Below are 18,642 nucleotides of genomic sequence, written 5' to 3'. Positions count from 1 at the left end.
ACAGTGGGGCTTGGATACCTGGCACCCTCACCCTTCCCTTGCTTCTGTAGACCTTTCTCAGGCATTGCAGGTTGCCCCTCTTCTGCTGTATCCAGTTCCCTCCAAGATATCTCTTGCCCCTGTTTGTTTTCTGGGTTCCCCTGGTTGAGTCAGTCCTTAATGTCCAGAAGTCATACTTGTATAAACTCATTCCATGGAAGGAAGGAAGAGACAGGGTATGATTCGCCCCAGCTCCTGCCCACTCATCTCCCTCCAGCACTGTAGAGGCCGTCCTAGGGCTGCATAGGATTTACTTAGTAAGCTTTGTTCTCTGCAAAAAAAATGTCTTCTTTTAGTAAGTAATGAATAAATATTAGTTCAGTTGATGTGGACATTTGAACAGGACATATCAAAGCTGTTTGGTTTGGGTTTAATGGCATTTAAAAGCAAAACAACAGCTTAGTTCTTTTTTACTTTAGTGAAAGCTTTTGACAGGAAATTGTTTAATAAGACCTTGTTCTAGAAAATCATTGTAAGAAAGTGTTAAATATGTTGTTTTTCTTTTTTGATGTAGGTTTTGGCAACCATCACTATTACATATTCTTCTTATTTTTCCTTTCCATCGTGTGTGACTGGTTTATATATGAATCTTTCATCTGTAAGTATACATTTTTCTTATAGCAGATTTACACACCCACACTCGATACACTGTTTCTTGTAAACTCTTTTATATCACATTGTGGCTGGATGACTATAAACCATGCCCTAATAAAAGTGAAATGAATGCCCTTAAGACTCTCTCAGCATCAGGAAGCTGTAAGAAATGCTAGGAGAGGTTAGTTGTCAGTAGTTTGGAAGAGATTGAACTCTGAAGTGACCTTGATAAGTTTGAGAAGTGGTCAAAAATAGACTCATATAAGTGCAGATTTATCCCTCAGTGAGATGAGTAAAAATCAGTTGCTCAAGTACAAAGCAAGGGGAAGTGATAAGTAAATAAAATAGGGGGGAAAAGTTGGTGGTAGAGAGGTTGAGGGAGTGAGGTGGAGGTGGTCATAGTACTTAAGGCACGGAACTCTGAAAGCTCGTGCCATTTGATAAATATCAAGTCAGGACTTAGAACTGATGGGAAAACAGTGACAGTGATTGAAAGGTTGGAAATAATAACTTGGAAGAAACAGCAGATCACTTATTCTGCTTCTCTGAGAAAGGAAAACAACTTTTCAGTAGCCGTGCAGAAGGTTGTCAGTGGCTGGCGGGGGTGAGGGGGCTCATGTAGGGAGTGACGTCCAGCTGTTCCGAGGTGATCGAATAAGAACAGGGTTTAAATTGAAGCAAGGAGGATTTTGGTTAGCTCTTAAGAATTGTATGCCTGTGCTTTTCAGACCTAGGAATAGGCTATCTAACTGGAAAAACTTACAGAGCTTATAGTTTATTTTGATTTTATTGGTTTAAGTGAAAGTGAAGTCGCTCAGTCATGCCTGACTCTTAGCGACCCCATGGACTGCAGCCCACCAGGCTCCTCTGTCCATGGGATTTTCCAGGCAAGAGTACTTGAGTGGGTTGCCATTGCCTAACTGTTTATTGTTTATTTATTCTGAAAGTTTTAGGAGCATTTGGTTCTAGAGGCACAGGCTTTACTGCTGATCTGTTTCCATCCACATTCCCATTATATTCATGCTCAAGTCTTAGATTTTGCCAGTAGAATACAAGTCTATTGCTTGAGCTAAAATGTGGAATGATTCTAACAGATGTGGAAAATTTATTCCTACATTTTTTTCTTTTCCTCTTTAGCATCCCAAGTCCCATCACTCCTTACTCCCCCAAGCCCACTCACCAGCTGGCTTTCTCTAGGTTAAATTTTGTTTAGATTTTGAAAGGTAATTTTTCCCATGCTGTCCGCAGCCTCTCACATCTCCTTCCAGAAACATCCAGTATTACAAGTTGTTTGCTGTTGTTCAGTCACTCAGTCATGTCAGTTGTTTGTGGCCCCATGAACTGCAGCACACTAGGCTTCCCTGTCCTTCACTATCTCCCGGAGTTTGCTCAGATTCATGTCTGTTGAGTCAGTGATGTTATCTAATGATCTGATCCTCGGCAACCCCCTTATCCTTTTGCCTTCAGTCTTTCCCAGCATCAGGGTCTTTTCCAGTGAGTCAGTTCTTCACATCATGTGGCCAGAGTATTGGAGCTTCCTCTTCAGCATCAGTCCTTCAAATGAATATTTAGGGTTGATTTCCTTTAGGATGGACTGGTTTGATCTCCTTGCAGTCCAAAGGACTCTCAAGAGTCCCTTTTGTTTTGTTTAGAGATTGTTAATTGATATTCATGAAATGGTCTGGTTTTAGCCCTGCCATAGGCATGGAGAGGACCTCAGTTACCTTGACAGCCCTGTTTCTACCAGACACCTTTGGTGTCTCTGATCACTAGGGAATGCTCTTGGAGCTTAGCGTAACCGTCACCATCGCAAATGGAGCTGAGTCAGAAGGTTGTGATCCCTGATCTCAGTTCTTGTCAAAGACCATCAGTAATCCTGAGCACTGAAATTTTAAAACTGCTTCGATTATTATGTCCTGTGGTATAATAAATTAAAGATTTAAAAAAAAAAATGCTTCTTTCTGTTGAAAGAGCTGCCCTTTTAAAGGCCTGAAAATAAAGCATATTCCTGGAAAACCTTTTGAAGCTGGGCCCCTGGACCAGCTTGTCCCTTGGACTTGATCCTCAGGGAGAGGAGCCAGATTTTACGCCACTCTTGTCTCTCCGCACTCTCTCTCGTCACTAAAAATAGTCACCCTGTGCGGTGGCTGTGTCCAGCATAAGACTGTTGATAAGGACAGAAGCAATTTTCCATCACATTCATTCTTCCCAAGTCGCTTTCTTGTTACATGCATTGGCTCTTCCCTCCTCTTTGTCTTTATTCTCTGGCTCCAAAGCAATTTTTGTGTTACGTTTTTTGTTTCTTAGAAACAGTTCCACCTTACATTCACTAACAACTGTGTAAACTAGCTGAACATGTTTTGTTACTTTAATTTATCGTTTTGCTATTTTGTGATGGTCACAATATTTCTTTACACTGAACAAGAGCATCGTGTCCGTTTATCATTACTTCACAGAAGTCAAAAGTGAATTTTCACTCCATTTTTCTAACAAGGCCTCATTGTCATCCCACCTTCTTTATTATCAACACTGATGCTAGAACACTGCTGTGTACCCTCCTCCTCGTGGGATCCAGTTCTAGCTACTCTGGCTTTGAGCAGCCTCTGTGCATTTCTCCTTTTGTGGGGTCTGTTTTCAGGGTGGACAGAGTGTCAACATCCTATGAGCTACAGGCACAAAGATTTTTAGATCATTGTTAGAACACCATAACTGTCAAAGCTATTTAAAGATGAAAATGATTGATCTGGAGCACAAGTTCCCTGTTATTAGCCAGTGGCCACCTGAAAAAATGTATTATTAGTACACATTAAAGTGTTGTATTGCATAACATAATGTATGTGGCCATTGGCAGCCATATCTTCGATAAACATGAAATCAGTCCCGTGAAAATTCCTGTTCGAAGTCATGCAGTGTTATCAAAAAAATTCCCAGAAGGGAACAGTAGCCATTCAGAAGCAGAAAGAAAGTAGGTATTCTTTCCCGCTCAGCAGCTGTTTCCTAAGCCTGCTGTTGGAAATGATACATGTATATTTTGTCTATCAGGTGTGTATGTGGAATGCATCTTTGTTTGCTGTCCTGATGAGCAGCTTTAAAGAGAGTGTAATTTGCCTTAAAGTTTTTTTTACCTTGATTGTTGCTCTGTGAAGATTGCCCTTAGAATGCTTCTGGCATATATTCATGAAAGATTGTTGGAAATCAAATGGGACTCCAAAAAAAAAAAGATTTTCAGGACTAAAATGGTCAGACAGATGATAGTAAAGCCATGGACTCATTTCCTTTCTGTCCCAGGAGCTCTTAAGTGCTGCTTTGGGAAAATGTCTGAACTACTTATTGAATTGTCAGAGGCATTTATAAAACCTCAAGGTGCACATCTATACAATTCTTATTTCCTTGTCCTTTATGAATGCTCATGATGCCTGTTTGATGTCACTGATTTTTACCTTGGGCTTCCCTGGTGGCTCAGATGGTAAAGAATTCGCCTGCAATGTGGGAGACCTGGATTCGATCCCAGGGTTGGGAAGATCCCCTGGAGAAGGGAACGGCTACCCACTCCAGTGTTCCTGCCTGGAGAATCCCATGGACAGAGGAGCCTGGCAGGCTACAGTCCATGGGGTTGCAGAGTCGGACGTGACTGACTTTCGCTTTTACTACCTGGAAGCTCTGTTCCTTTTTTTCTGCCTATTCCTGCCTGTGTTCTCACTACCGATGTTCTTGGCTTCTTGGGTTAGGGGGTCAGTATCATGAAGACCTCACTTTTGACTGACATATGAATAGATATTCCTGCAGAGAAACTGAGCTGCGACCGTATGAATCTTGTTCTTTTTTTTCTTAGGGGTGTCTGACTCATGAGTTCTCTCACCTGGCTTTTCTCCCTCTTCGGGATTAATTATGGTCCCATTGCACAAGTACAGTCAGTAACTGCCTGCTATAGGTTGTGTTACAGTGACACCCAGGTGCTTATAGGATTTCTTGTGTCCTCGACAATGGCCTCTTGAGCTGAGCCCTTAATAAGAATTTATGTTCAATTCTGTAATAGACCCTTATCTTGGCTGTAACATGGATAAGATAGAGAATTTTCTCAGACAAATATTTATTGAATATATAATCATTCTCAGTTATCAAGTCCTTGAATAACTAACTTCTGGCCACTCTATTTTATGCAGAATATACTGATTTTAGTGATGGTTTTATAAAGGTTTTGGCTTTTATTCCTTCACTGCCAACTACCAATGCAGTATTGTCATAGCCTTAACAGTACCATTTTAAAAAAAATCTTTGTTGAGGTGACATTTATTTGGAAGATAAAGTCTTTAAGTTGAGTTCTGATCTGTGCTATTATGTGTTACTTTCTCTTCTCCCTAAATAGAACTGCAGCGATTTTTATCTTCTTGAAGAATGACCACTAGCTTGTTACCTTTTTAAATAATGGATCCCTCTTTTGTGAATTCACAGATTGGTCAAATCATTGTACCACAACATTCAAAGAAGATGGACTGTGGACCTACCTCAATCAGGCTGTGACCTGTTCCCCTTGGGTCATGTATATCTTCGTGTTAGCAAGTTTTCATTTCTCATGGTCAGCGTTTTTATTAATAAATCAACTTTTTCAGGTATTTATTTATTTTCTTGTAGTGCATATACAGTAATGCTTACTGAGGTAGAAGGACTTAGATTTGAGCGCTACCTCTGTCACTTACTCTGTGGGTCTGGGCATGTCATTTGACCCCTGAATTGCAGTTTCCTGTAAAATGGCGGGAGGGGCGGGGGTAGTAATTGCTGTCAACTCTAACAGATGGTTTAAAGGTTAGAGTAATAAGATGTTAGTATAGTCGTAAGAGTTATTTAAGCTGACCTCTTTAACAGATAGAGGTCAGGGAGGTGAATTGAACTGCTCAAGATCACCCACTGAATGGCAAAAATCAGAACTGGTAAGTTAGGTCTTCTGACAATTCCATTCAAGGGCTTTTTCCATCATATAATTAAACTATATGGTGTGTAAAAGCACGGTATAAACTGTAACGCATTGGGCAGACGTGAGATGATTATGTTCCCTCCCTTTTCCTAGCCCTGTTTGTTATCCTTATTATTATGTGGTACTTAAGGGCATGGAAGTGGAGAAGAAATGAAAGATGCATCGCTAACCAATGGACATGGTAATTACCCTTGCAGAGAAGGTCATGACCATTAGAAAGGTCACGCTCCAGGGCAGTAGCCACCACCTTCAGCTTTCTGTGAAGCTTCTGTTCCTTCCCTGCTGCGTGCCTGCCTTTAAGAGCATAACCTAATTCCCATTGTTGCTATGGCCTCCTTCATGGAATGGACAGCCATGATCAGTCTGAGCCAATTACTGCCAGACCTCAGATAATTAGAGCATTACTCAACAAAAGCAAAATGTATTCCTTTTTTATGAAGAAGTAACCAATTTTGCAATAATAATAAAAAGTAAAGAAAGGAAAAGGGGGGAAAATGCTGAAGAAAGGAGTTAAGCTGATAATACTGACTGAATTGAGGTTTCTGAATATTTGTCCTAATCTCCTATCTGACATCTTATAGACTCGGGCAGTAGGAATGGATATTAGCAGGACTTCCCTGTTGGTTCAGTGGTTAGGACTCCTTGCTTCCACTACACAGGGTGTGGGTTTGATCCCTAGTATGGGAACTAAGATCCCACATGCCATGTGGTGTGGCCAAAAAATAATTTAAAAAAAGGATGAATATTAGCATCAATGATTATTAATATTATAATAATCATTTATGTGTGTGTGCTCAGTTGTGTCCAACTCTTTGTGGCCCCATGGACTGTAGCCTACCAGGTTCCTCTGTCCATGGGATTTTTAGGCAAGAATACTTGAGTGGGTTGTCATTTCCTACTGCAGGGGCTGTTCATGACCCAGGGATCAAACCCTTGTCTTTTGTGCAGGTGGATTCTTTACCACTCGCATCACCTGGAAAGCCATAATCATTTATAAGTTTGTTCTAAGAGTCCAGGAAAGGAGGAAGAAAATTAGAACTGATGTCTCAAATCCTAGGTTCTGGCTCTAACTCCACCTCTGACTAAGTAAATGTGTTAGTCACTCAGTCGTGTCTGACTCTTTGCGACCCCATGGACTGTAGCCTGCCAGGCTCCTCTGTCCATGGGATTCTCCAGGCAAGAGTAGTGGAGTGGGTTGCCATGCCTTTCTCCAGGGGCTCTTCCCAACCCAGAGATTGAACCTGGGTCTCCTGCATTACAGGCAGATTCTTCAACATCTGAGCCACCAGGGAAGCCCAGCCATAAGCAAGGCACTCAACATCTCTTAGGCTTAGCTTTCTCATCCGTAAAATGGACACACGAATTTGGCACAGTCTCCATCTCAAATGTTGGGGAGCCCACTGCTGGGAAGGTGCTTTGGAATACGTAAAGCATATATAAATAATATATGTATATAATATATATATATAAGATATTAGTAATGCAAATGATTATTTATATATGTTTTATGTATTCCAAAGCACTTTTGCATCAGTGGCCTCACAAACATTTGAGATGGAGACGGTGCCAAAGTCGTGTGTCCATTTTACGGATGAGAAAGCTAAGCCTGAGAGATGCTGAGTGCCTTGCTTATGGCCATAGGGCTCAGTTAGAGGCGGAACCTAAGATCTGAGACATCAGTTCTAAATTTTTCTTTCTTCTTTCTGGACTCTTTAAAGAAGTACAAGTATTTGAGGATATAATATCTTTGCTTTTTAAAAGAAAGTTTGTTTATACTCTCTAAGGTAGGAAAGTGGGCTCAAAGTTTTGGATAATGTTCGAATATGAGAATTCAGAGTAAAGTTGTTTTCTTAATAAACAAAATAGTCCAATTATTTGAAGGCTTTCATTTCCTAAGTGTTCTGATGAGTCATGGTTTTGACTGTAGCAAGTCAAACGAAGAGTGTAGACTGCTGACAGGGACCATGGACTTTCCCATGCTGACATGGTAGGGACAGTGTCAGTGCTCGGACGTTCCCATGCTGACCGAGGTGTCCATCCCAGCTCTGTCATTTTCTAAGCTGTGTGGCCTTGGACCAGTTGCTTCACCTCTATCAACCTCTGCACTAGATCATTTTAAACATACTATCGCAGGTCCTTAGACAAGCTGAAGAGGGTGCTGTGATAATCTGTGTTTTACAGATAAGGAACTTGATGTTTGAGTTGTTAGAGAATTGGATGAGATATCTCAGTGAATAATATTGGTTTTAATGATTCTAGAATTTTTTAAGTTTCTTTAATTCTTACCCTTCCCTAAATTTAGGGCTGTCCTTATAAAGGATAGTTTTCAAATGTCCTTCACGTCAGATTAACTTTATTTGACCCTTCTCAAAGAGATACTAAGAAGCATATAGAGGTTGAGATAATTGTATTAATATTGACATTATGTTGCTTGATTCATCTGAAATTTGAATGTGTTGAGAATCTAAACACTGCCATAAGCCACGGCCTGAATTGCTAAAGCAATCTTTTCATGATTATCAGTCAATGCCCTCTGCTTTCTTGAAGGTTAATAAAAAGCAGACAATCCAAAAAAAAAAAAAAGCCCAGCTACTAGATTTATATAGGAGAGTCTGGTTTTGAGCTATCAAGTCCTTTCCCTTAGCACCATCCGTGGTTAGAAGGCTTGGTGATATTGTCTTTGGCGAAGAGCTGATTGTTTATCAGTGTCCCGTGATGCTCTGCCAAGAGTGATGAGCCTCAGTGTGGTGGTGTGGTTTCTTTTTTTTGCATACCTTCCAGTATTCTTTTTCAGATTGCTTTTCTGGGCCTGACCTCCTATGAGAGAACCAGCCTGCTGAAGCAGAGCAAGCACATGAAACAGACATTGTCCCTCAGGAGGACCCCCTACAAGTAAGTGAGACCTGTTCCTCCTGCTGGGCCTATGGAAGGTGCTGGCCTCACCGTCACCACCCGTGGCCCTGCTGCCATCCTCCTGACTGGTTCCTGGTGGAGTTGAACCTCTTCTTTCTTGGAAGCCTCAGTGACAGCAGATGAGTGGTAAGGTCATGAGCCCCAAGGTGGTAAGAATTTGGGATTTAGTCTACTGGACCGAGCACAAACAGTAAGTGACTTTGAAGTTTTGCCAAGCCGGGGGATCTTTTCAGTCAAGCCACATGGTCACAAGGTTGCATATTGCTGGCATGAAGTCAGTGTGAGATAACTGAGCACGTGGCTGAGAAAGCCAGCCACAGGGCTCTCTGCAGAAAGCGTTAGATTGTGAGCTTTGCCAGGATTTTCAACCTGACTTTCTATCACCAGTAATTCTTTTAGCCCTATGGTTTAATGAGCCCACCTGTGTCAAAGAAAAGCTACTTTTTCAGGTTTGGGATATGTTCTCCTCAGAGCACCAGCTGTATAAAACCCGTCCTCTGTCAAAAATGAGTGTGTCTGTAGGAAGGCCATCCTCTTATGATGTGAACGATCAGGCTTTGAAGCTTATCTCCCTGTCACATATATCGGGATCTGGAGGCTGGGAGCACTGCAGAGGTGACCCAGGGCCCTCCAGGGATTTGAACGCTTACTGCATATCTCATGAGCAGTCTATTTTAAAGCACACTCATGGTACAAGATGAAACTGTTAGGCTGTTAGACAGGGAAATCATAGCCTGTAATATGACTGTGATGTGTGTTTAGAGAAGAGAAATTGACTTAATTGGGAAGAGGGGACCAAAGTGATGGAGAATAGAGAGTGGTGTTAAGCTTGTGTTGATTGCTTGAGACTGGCAGTGGTGGTAATAAGTCCCTTTCTCAGGGATGTAACCAGAGGAATAAATATTTAGTCCATTGAAGTATGGACCTCTTTGTGATAGAGGTGGAATTTTAAGCTGAGCTTTGAAAGACATGGGGTTGGGGAGAAGGAAGGAAGGGCATTCTAAGCCCTGGAGAAGAGTCTGAATAAAGGGCCAGAGGTGAGTGAGCTGGGGCATGACAAGTAACGGCAGCATCCCTGGAGGAACTAAAGGTAAAGCCTTGGAGCCACTTTGAATCTGGCTTCCAAATGCTGCTCAGCCCAAAGGTTTGTCTTATATGTCCTCCCTAAGTTACTTTTACTCATAGCCAGCTCTTGAGCTGGGCCCTGTCAATCTCCAGCATGCCTTCCCGCTTCTACGTGGTCAGTTCCACGTGGGCAGCCCTCTGCCTGGGAAGCTGCCTTCTGAGCAGCCTTGGAACTCTTTCTGATGGCTCTCGCCAACCATCAGCAGCACACACTCATCCTCACTCACAGATGTGTTCTCGCGTAAGATGGGGCACATGCATAAAAATGAATATTCATGGTAACTGGAACAGATAGTAGCATTCAGGAATTTAATGGAGGAAAATAAAGATGGTGAAGATATATGCAGTCAGGATGGCTCCAGAGGCGAAGTGGGCCTTGCCCTGGGCCTTGAGAACTGGTAGGACTTAAGAGGATGAGAGTGTTCCCTGATACAAAATTAGTGAAATGTGGGTTCCAGGGTAGTAGAATGGCCCATGCAGTTGTGATCACGGGGAAAGTAAAGCCAGGGTAGCTATCACAAAAGGTATGTTTGGAGCGTTGAAACCCAAGGAGTCTTGGGGCTTTTATTGTGTAAGGCTGTGAGTACAAAGATGAGGAATTTGGATTTGAGCCTCTGGGCAGAGGAATGTCTTTAAAGGGTTTTGATTGGGAGGTGAGGAGTTGTGATGTATCATGTTTTTGGAGGCCCAGTCTCCAGTATGTAAGATGAATTTGAAGGAATTGAGACAGAAGCATCATTTAGAGAGTTTCTTAGAAGAATCCCATCTTATTGATTGTGTGTGTGCGTGTGTGTTTCTGGCCTGTCTGGCCTTCGAGATGGTCCAGGTCTGAATTAGAGCAGTGGGAATGAAAAGACAAAACTTAATAGTGGTGGTGACCCTTCCAGTAAGTGAGGATCCAAAATGAAGTTAAGTTGCCAGGAATCTCAAAATAGGGATTCATGTTCAGAAATGGAGCCAGGCTTCAGTTTTAAGGGTCCCAGATTCAAGGAACTGTCTGATTCACCTCTGGATTTCTGTGGGATCTTAGAAGGATGTGTATTGTAAATTCTCAGTGCACATTTAGGGTTTGAGTGAATGTTTATCACGTGCTAACAGGAAATGTAGTAAGACGTGCTCTGTTCCTTTCTTGGCAGCCTTGGGTTCACACAGAACCTCGCAGATTTCTTCCAGTGCGGCTGCTTTGGCTTGGTGAAGCCCTGTGCAGTAGACTGGACTTCCCAGTACACCATGGTCTTTCACCCGGCTAAAGAGAAAGTTCTTCGCTCAGTATGAAGAAAAGCAACCCGTAACTCTCACTTTGATTTGTTTGTACTTATGTCGATGCTCTGTGGTCTGCAAGTGAAATGAAGATTTAGAGTTCACCTAAGCGCGAAGGAAAGCACAGGTGGCTTTTAAAGCCATCTGGTAAAAACAGAAGTTCTCAAGAAAGCATTTACACTTTTTCAGGTTTAGTAAGACGGACTGTTCCTGAACAATCTTAGCCAACGTCTAAAAAGAACTTTTATATTTTTCATGAGAAAATGCAAGTTCCTTTTTTTTTTTGGCGATAATATTCACCAATTATGGAGAAAGTGTGGTATTTTCAGATACTTTATTGGCTGTTTCAAAGTAGTACTATTCTTTAAACTTGTAATTTTTGATAAATTATTTGTCTTTGTTTTATCTATAAATATGTAAAAAAAAGTATTTAAATAGATGTACCTGTTTTGCTTTCACATGTAATAAAACAATTTTTTTGTAGCTGAGATTTAGTTTCTGAAACTTGACACTTCTTGAATCTTAAATTAAGAAAAGGTGTATTTAGGACTGAAGAAACATTCCCAGTTCCAGGAATGAGGTGAGATCATTGTTAATACAAATAAGCAAGTTTTTATTTCTTTTCCTGTTTTACTTAGAAAATTGAACATAGGAAGTATTAAAGACTAATTAGAATTTTTACTTAGTACCTTCAAAATAATAAATGGATGTGATTGTAAATGCTAATTTCCCCCTTCTGGAGGAAATGCTAGTTCAACTTTAACTCTTGGTATTATTTATATGCACACGCACGCACACACACACACACATATATACACACACACACAGATATATACACATCCCTGGACATGGCACCTACCTGCTGAAAACCCTGCCTTCGCTTCCCATTGCCCTGTGGCAAAAGCTAAAATTCCCATCATGCCCTGCTGGCCCTGTCCTGTTGCTGTTTAGTCACTAAGTCATGTCCAACCGCTTTGCAACCCCATGGACTGTAGCCCGCCAGTCTGCTCCACCTGTGGGGTTTCTCAGGCAAGAATACTGGAGTGGGCTGCCATTTCCTTCTCAAGATAGCCTTGCATGATAGAGCCTTATTTTGTTTACCATCTTACTTTGGACCACACTTTGTCCTCTGACCACATAGACCTTTCAGTTCCTCAGTAATCTGTTCTCATTTTTTCTACAGAGCCTTTGAGATAAGGAAAGTAAAGCCTAAAGACGTTTGCATGCTCTGCAAGGTCACATGGATACTAAGTGGGCTACCCACTCTAGAGTGCTGGCCTCCTAGAATACCGCCTGACATGTATGTGTTCAGTAAATATTTGAGTGAACTTGTTAAATGTGTGGTTTTAAAGCAAGAAATGATGTGACCAGAATTGTGCTTGAAGGCTGATTCTCATTTGAGAGGCAGAACGACCTTTTCAGGCTATATCCTCTCTCCATTCCTTTCCTATCAACTCCTGCCAAGTAAATATTCTCAAATTGTGATCCATAGACCATTTAGATCAGAACCACAGGGATAGGGCAGGGACCTGGAGCTCACTTGTTTATAATTCAGATTCCCAGAGCCACTGTATTCTACCATATCTAATTGATATGTAACATGGAAAGCACATTTCATTCATTTTAAAATTACCCCACAAATATTCATGGAGCACCATGTTAGGTATTGTAGGCCAGAAAACATTTAGTTGGGCATACTAACCTTGGCATTTACAGTCTAGAGGGGAAGCTAAGATAAATGTAGAAGATAATTCTACATTTAGAAGAATATACATTTAGAATGTAGAAGAAAAAATGTAAGATAATATAGAAACTACTAAACGCCATAAGAGGGATCCAAATAAAATATTGTTAGAGTTTAGAGGTTGGGGAGACCCTCAGTGGTGTGATCAGGGAAGTGTTTATGGATGACAGGGCATTAGAAAGTATCATAGTCTTCTGTGATACTGAGTTTGAAAGTAGATAGTTGGAATTGAGAGGCATTCTCATGGAGAGAACTTTGAGTAAAGACAACAGAAAACTCTGTAGTCAGAACGATGACACCCTGGGCCCATAGAGTACTGGAAGTGGGGAGCTTGGTTAATAAGTTGGAAAGGTGGATGAGAGCTATTAGTAGATCACCAGGAGTCTTGAATGTTAATTTAGGGAGCTATAAGATTAAAGTGAGCAATAAGGAGCTATTTCTTTATACATATGTATGTATATGTGTGTGTGTGTGTGTGTGTGTGTGTGTGTGTGTGTGTGTATTTGTCTGCACAGGTCTTAGTTGTGACATGTGAGATGTTTAGTTGCAGCATCGGGGATCTAGTTCCCTGACTAGGTATTGAACACAGGCCCCCTGCATTGGGAGCTTCGAGTTTTAGACACTGGGCCACTAGGGAATTCCCAAGGAGCTATTTCTTTACTCTCATGTCAGTAGAAGTTCTTGAAAACCTTGTCAGTATCTCCAGGGTCTCTCTCCCATCCTCCTCATAACCCATCTGCAGTCAGGCTTTGACCTCCAGCACTTCATGGAAGCTGCTCTTGTCAAGTACTCCGTGTTGTTAATTCAGCGTTAGCTCCAAGTCCATCTTACAGAACCTACAGCAGCATCTGACAGTTGCTCACCCAGCCTCCAGAAGTGAGCACTCCTGAGTTTCCTCCTCATCTCACTGGTTGCTCTTGAGAGCCTGACATCTCCTTGCTGTTTTTCTACCCCTACCATTTTGTGCTGGAATGTCCCAGAGGCTAGTCCTTGATCTCCTTGCTCCTTATCTAAACTCACTTCCTCTTTGTTGATAATCTCATCTGATTTCGTGGTGACATACACCCCAGGTTATTAACTCCAGTTCAGACTTCCTTCTCAAACTCCAGACTGTGTACCTGACGTGCCCACTTCAACATCTAATAGTAGACATATTAAAATTTACTTGTCCAAATTGAAACTGAACTCTGATTTATATCCTAGCTCTACCCGCACAACAGATTTTTAAAAATAGATAAAAATAAAACATAGAATACATTTTAAAATAAGTGAATAAAAAGTAAACAACCTTATTCCCTACCCTCAGTGTTCTTTGCATCCATTGATCAGAAATTTAATCCTTTCCATTACTGAGGCCAAAACTTCACAGTTTTTCTTGATCACTTTTTCCCATAATACTGCATATTCATTTCTTTGAGAAATCCTACTGGCTCCGCCTTCAGAATATATCCAGAAGTGACTCGTGGCCACCGTTGTTGCTGTGGCCCCGAGTTACATCACTTCTTGCCTGCATGACTACAGCCCTCTGATTTGGTCTCCTTGCTTCCACCCTCACCCAGTTACAAGCCTTGGAGTAAGCCCTGTACAAGGCAGATTGAATCACAGCACTCCTGGGCTCAGGAGTCCTCCAGTGGCTCAGCATGTCACCAGGGAAAGAGGTGAAGCCCTGACTGGCCTGCAGGGTTGGGCTGGCCGCTTGCCCTACTTCCCCCTTGATCATCCCACACACCCTGCACACTTCTGCCTCAGGCCTTTGCCTGCCTGTTCTCTCTGCCGAGACTGCTGTAACCCCAGAAATCCACAGTGCCTTTCCTCCCAGCTTTCTTTGAAATGTCCACTTCTCAATGAGGCCTGCCTTCATCCACATTTTGAAAGTTGTAACATCCTTTTCTTGCCCCTTTCCTCCTCTTTGCCCTACACTACATTTTCCCCCATAACACTTCCCGCCTTCTAACATCCTGTGTTCTTTATTCATTGTGTCTACTGCATACTGCCTCCCTCTCCACCCCGTTAGAATATAAGGTCCACGAGGGCTCTGTGTTCTGTTCACTGATGTATCCTAAGCACCTAGAATACTGTCTAGCACGTAGTATATATTCAATAAGTATTTGAATGAATCTGTTGAGTGGAATTGAAGGGATTTTGAGCAGAGCATGATGTGATCTGAGATGTTTGAAGTCTGATTCTCAGTTTGGGGGCAGGTGGACTTTGTCAGGTTATATCCTCTCTGCTTCACTCACCAATCCCTGCCAAGTTCGTGTTCTACAGGCTGCTCACATCAAATAAGGGGCTGGGGTGGGAAGAAAGGGTGGTGTCCAGGGATAGCGTGTTCAAAATTCTGATTTCTCATCTCAGACCTTTTAAGTCAGTCTCTGAGATCTAAGAGAGTCCTGGAATCTGAATTTTTGTCAGGTTCCCCCGGCGATTCTCACATAGACCTGCTACAGTTTGAGAATCATTTGCTTAAGGAATCTTACCCCATTATTCTATTTTGGCATCTCCCTCAGGTATATGTGGGTGTGAAAGTTACAAAAAGCCTGGGCATCTGTTTCATACTGGGCACCCTGGGTTTGCATCCTGAGTATGTCGGTTGTAAGTTACTTTCGCCTCTTTGGGCACATGTGTTCCTAGTGCCTCAGTTTCCTTGTTTGTATTCTGATTAGTTGTAGTACAGTGCATACCTCCAAGTGTTATTATGAACACCTCCAAGTGTTACGATGAGGATTAGCGGAGTTAACCATATAAAGTGCTTAGAATTGTAATTGACACATAGTAAGGGCTCAATCAATGCTAGCTATTCAGAAATCCTTGTAAGGAGAGAAGCTATTGGTAGGGAAATGTGCCCAGTCTACCTCTCTCCTCTACATTGTGTGTCCACGTTAGGACTCTGAAAATGATAATCTCTTTGCCAGCCGACTTTGTGTTAAGTTCTGCCAGTAGGCTGGAAAGAGGAGGGGAGAAGGGACTGACTCCATCCTGCTCACCAGCTGTTCCCCTCAGTGTTGTTAAACAATGGCCTTTCACCCCCAGGATGACAGCTGGAGTCAGTGTCTAACTTTAGCTCCATGGTGCCCCTTGGAAGCGACAACCGTCTGCAGACCGAGCACTCTCCTCAGAGATCTGACTCCATGCCCCTGGGAGAGCTGTCCTTGAGGCGTAGATGAGGGTACCACCATCTCTTCTCTTTGTTTCCGAGCCCCAGGGATAGTGGAGCTGTGTCCTGTATCTCTGTGTTAAGTCAGTGTGTGCCTTGTTAATTTTTCAAAAGTTTAAGCACTCGTTTAGCCAATTTCTGCTATTATTTTCTCTCTTTTTGAAAAAAATAGTGTGATTTGTTTTTCTGACTGGACCCTGGCGGATAAAAATTGTTAGAGATAAACTTTTAATTGTGGTCTAGGTAACAAATAATGAAGGAGCAGGAGAGATCCAGCCAGCTCCATTACTGATTAAATGTGGGCAGAAGAGAGGGAGCCAAAGATGGCTTTGCAGTGTTGAATCCAGTGAATGAGGAGGGTGGGGTGCAATTTTGAGAAGTAAGGAAAACAGTGGAAAGACTGGGGGGTGAGTTTGGTAGTTGGGTCTGCTTGAGGTACTTGCAGACTGTCCACTGGAAGAAGTTAAGATGGCTGGAAAGAGGCCAGGGCATGCCTGTGAGTCACCTGCACAGATGGTGAGCTAGTCACAGGAGAGAGGCGGAGAAATGAGATGAAAATAAAAAGGGAGTTGCCCTCCCAAAATGGGAAGGTCAGTTCTAAAAATGGACCAAACATGAAAACCAATGAAAACGAAAAGAGAGAGGAGAAGGACAGGAACATGACCTTAGGGAATATGGATCTAGGGAGCTGGAGAAGAAGGGGATGGGCTGAGAGGAGGTTGGGTAGGAGGGTAATCAGGAGGCAGTCATTGCATTCAAGGAGGGGAACCTTCAAAGAGAGAGCAGTGGTCAGGAGCTAAGGCGAAGCTGAGAAGAACCACTGAGGCAAGACCAGAGAGTTTGTGATCAGTGCTGAGGGGGTATTGGAAACCAAATACCAAGATGCTAAGGAATAAATGAGTCTTAGTCTTAACAGTTTGGCTCTGAATGAGAGGAGAAGGCTGTAGGTGAATAGCAAGGCTTTGTTTTTGTTTGGTTTTAACACCAACGCAAGCCCAATCATGTGACTCTTATTCTATCTTCCCATAGCTTCATTTCTTTTCCCAAATGCCTGTATAGTCACATTGGAGATGACACATCTGAATCATTTTCACAAATATTAGGCAAAATCCTGGTGATGCTCCCTGTGACTTGAATGGACGAGATGGACACTGACAGTGAATGTCTTGGATGCAGCACACCCAGTATTTCAGGTGCGTTTTAGTCAAGGGGGTTAACAAAGTAATAAACGTCCCCCAAATCTCAGCGGCCTAATACAACATGAGGTTTATGTCTCCCTCTTGTCACAGTCCATTTAGAATTAGCAGGTGTTCTATGCTGGGACCCAAGCTGCTTCCCAGCTAATGGCTCCACCATTTCCTAGGGCCTCAGTGTCCACCAGACTTTCTGTATCCACAGACGTGCCAAGAGAGAGTGGAGACTTTCCTGGGGATCTTGGGGGCTGGGCCTCCATTGGCCAACTCCGTCATGTGGCCTAGTCGCTGACTGGGGAGCCTGGGAAATTCAGTAGAGCCATGTGCCCAGGAAGAAGAGGAGAGACACAAACCCTGCCAAACCACAATAAAGTTCTTGCCTTTTTTTTTTTTCGTTTCCAAGCTCCTTTGCTCCCATGTATAGTATCTTCTAAATTTTAGCAGAATTTGCTTTTAGTTCAGCCTACAATCTCTCACACATCACTCACTCCACACGTTTATTAAATGCCTGCTATTTTTTAAGCACAGTGAATGCAAATGTGTCACATTCTAACAAGGAGGCAGATCGAAGTTTAAAAATTCAATGCAGTGAGACAAGTGCTATGTTCATTACATACCAGCTGTGGGAACACAGAGGTGGATTAATTGGCGTTTGATCTGTGACTTGATTTCTAGGAGTTCACCAGGCTAAGGAGTTGGGAGTGGGTTCCATGTTCTTGGCATTCCAGGCAGGAAGAATAACATTTGCAGAAGCACGATGGGATGGGGGAATTCGTGTATTCGGAAAGCTTTGCATCTTTGAGTGTAGCTGGGCTCACATGGAGGAGATGGTCTGAAGCTAAGTTGAATGAGTTAAGTCCGAGGCAGTTTGTATCCTTTATATGACACACTGTTACAAACAGAACTGTGCTGCCCACCCTGCCCCCCAAATTCTGTGTTCAGGTCCTAACCCCCAGTATCTCAGAATGCGATGTATTTGCAGGTGGGATCTTTACAGAAATAAGTTTAAATGAGATCATTCAGGTGGTCCCTAATTTGAAATGACTCGTGTCCTTATAAGAAGAGGTAGTTATGATAATTGCAAAACAGACACTCATAAAGCGAAGGCCATGTGAAGACACAGGGAGAAGACAGCCATCTACAAGCCAAGGAGAGAGACTTCAGAAGACAGCAACTCTGCCGACACCTTAATCTTAGACTTCTAGGATCTGGAACTGCAAAAAGCAATTTCTGTGGTTTAAGCCATCTATTCCATGGTTCTTTGCTACTGTAGCCCCAGCTGTATATCAAAGAGTGGGGATATCATATCAAACATATCAAAGAATGGGGATAGAGGAGGTGTATTCTAGGGACATTTTGAAGTAGAATCAGGGAGGCTTGGGGAATGAGGCAAGGAAGGATGAGGCTTGGGGAATGAGGCAAGGAAGGATGTCAGGGCAGAGCTAAGGATGACTGAAGTTTTTGCTTTTTTTTTTTTTTTAATTTTTTCTAAAATTTTAATTGGAGGCTAATTACTTTACATTTAGCTTTCAGTCTCCCAGGTGGATGGATCGAGATGCTGGTAACTGCACTGCAGTGGAGGAGAAGGTTGCATTGTCTGGTAAACATTCATGTGTGTGTCACCCCTCAGCAAACCTGGAAGTCCCTG

General features: G+C 42.5%; 1 protein-coding gene across 4 annotated transcripts in view; it reads left to right on the top strand.

The window, feature by feature from the left end:
* The window catches only part of ZDHHC13 (zinc finger DHHC-type palmitoyltransferase 13), a 51,096-nt gene extending 39,705 nt beyond the window's left edge, over positions 1-11,391 (top strand). For 3 of the 4 annotated variants that reach the window (XM_070782895.1, XM_070782893.1, XM_070782892.1), the window contains exons 14-17: positions 554-637; positions 5,086-5,243; positions 8,400-8,497; positions 10,780-11,391. In XM_070782895.1, the coding sequence (XP_070638996.1) occupies positions 554-637; positions 5,086-5,243; positions 8,400-8,497; positions 10,780-10,918 (479 nt within the window). In that variant the 3' untranslated portion in view covers positions 10,919-11,391. The remainder of the gene's footprint in view (positions 1-553; positions 638-5,085; positions 5,244-8,399; positions 8,498-10,779) is intronic. The other variant, XM_070782894.1, reaches the window with a different exon arrangement.
* The last annotated feature ends 7,251 nt before the right edge of the window (positions 11,392-18,642 follow it).

The sequence above is a fragment of the Bos indicus genome, chromosome 29 (assembly GCF_029378745.1).
Source record: "Bos indicus isolate NIAB-ARS_2022 breed Sahiwal x Tharparkar chromosome 29, NIAB-ARS_B.indTharparkar_mat_pri_1.0, whole genome shotgun sequence".
NCBI classification, from domain to species: domain Eukaryota; kingdom Metazoa; phylum Chordata; class Mammalia; order Artiodactyla; family Bovidae; genus Bos; species Bos indicus.
This window is presented reverse-complemented; position numbering and strand designations above follow the sequence as displayed.